The sequence below is a fragment of the Rhea americana genome, unplaced genomic scaffold (genome assembly GCF_003343005.1).
Source record: "Rhea americana isolate MKP2758 unplaced genomic scaffold, rheAme1 scaffold_122, whole genome shotgun sequence".
In the NCBI taxonomy this organism is placed as follows: domain Eukaryota; kingdom Metazoa; phylum Chordata; class Aves; order Rheiformes; family Rheidae; genus Rhea; species Rhea americana.
The window spans coordinates 2,772,112-2,773,010 of NW_028185284.1; the positions used below are offsets into that span (position 1 = coordinate 2,772,112).

The 899-nt window shown below is 62.3% G+C and overlaps 1 protein-coding gene across 1 annotated transcript in view; it reads left to right on the forward strand.

Annotated features, from left to right (window-relative positions):
* SLIT1 (slit guidance ligand 1) overlaps positions 1 to 644 on the forward strand; it is a 36,451-nt gene extending 35,807 nt beyond the window's left edge. The window contains exon 38 of the mRNA XM_085325696.1: positions 559 to 644. Coding sequence (XP_085181822.1) covers positions 559 to 644 — 86 coding nt within the window. The remainder of the gene's footprint in view (positions 1 to 558) is intronic.
* Positions 645 to 899: the final 255 nt, after the last annotated feature.

Sequence of the window (899 nt, forward strand, 5' to 3'; positions counted from 1 at the left end):
GCTCGGGCTGAAGACACCCGAGGCAGAGGTGCGCGGTGCCGCCGGGGCAGGTTCCTCCCTCCCACTCCCCCAGCCCCTGCCCCGGGGGGGGCTCCTGTGCCCAAGCAGTGCCCCTGCAGCGCTGCGGCACGCTGGGCCGGCGTTGGGGGCGGGGGGACACGCACTGCGCAGCACGCAGGGGGCCGTGCACCGACCGGGGACGCCGGTGCGCCGCCCCTTCGCTGGTGCGGCTGCGCCCTGGGCATCGCCGCTGGGTGCAGCCGGCTCCGAGGGTGCTGTGCCCACCTCCGCCGCCGCCGGGACGTGTCCGCCGCCTCAGGGACGTGTCTCGGCCACGGAGCCCCTCTGCGCTGCACCACGGACCCGGGACGCGTCTCATTTTGCCCGTGGCCAAGACCGGGCTCGGTTGTGTTGTGTTTCTGTTCTCGCTGTAAGCTAACTGCTAAAGTATCTCTTTATACAGAATACTTACAGATTCTAATATATATTTGTATTTCATTTTGTTATAGTATTTTTATATGTTTGGGTCAACAGATGACGTTTTCTTTTCGTTGACAGATGCTACTGGGCAGGAAAGTGGCCGTGGCTTTGTTGGGCCCGTGGGGTTTGTGTGTGTCACTGTCGAAGACGCTGGTTTGTACTAGGCCGGTGAGGGAGGCGCTGAGCACCCTTTTGCTAGCAGAGGCTGTATTGTTTTAGGAGATGTTTGATATTGTCTATGTTGTCTTCCATGTGAACATGACATTTATTCCTTCAGCGGCCCGGCCTCTTCTTTCCCCGCGGGGAGGAGGAGGAGGAGGAGGAGGAGGGCAGCCCCGGCTGTGCCGGGCATGCGAGGAGGTGGCAGGGCTGGGGGGGAATCGCTGCCTGCCCGCTTCGTGCCGTAGGACGGAGCAGCT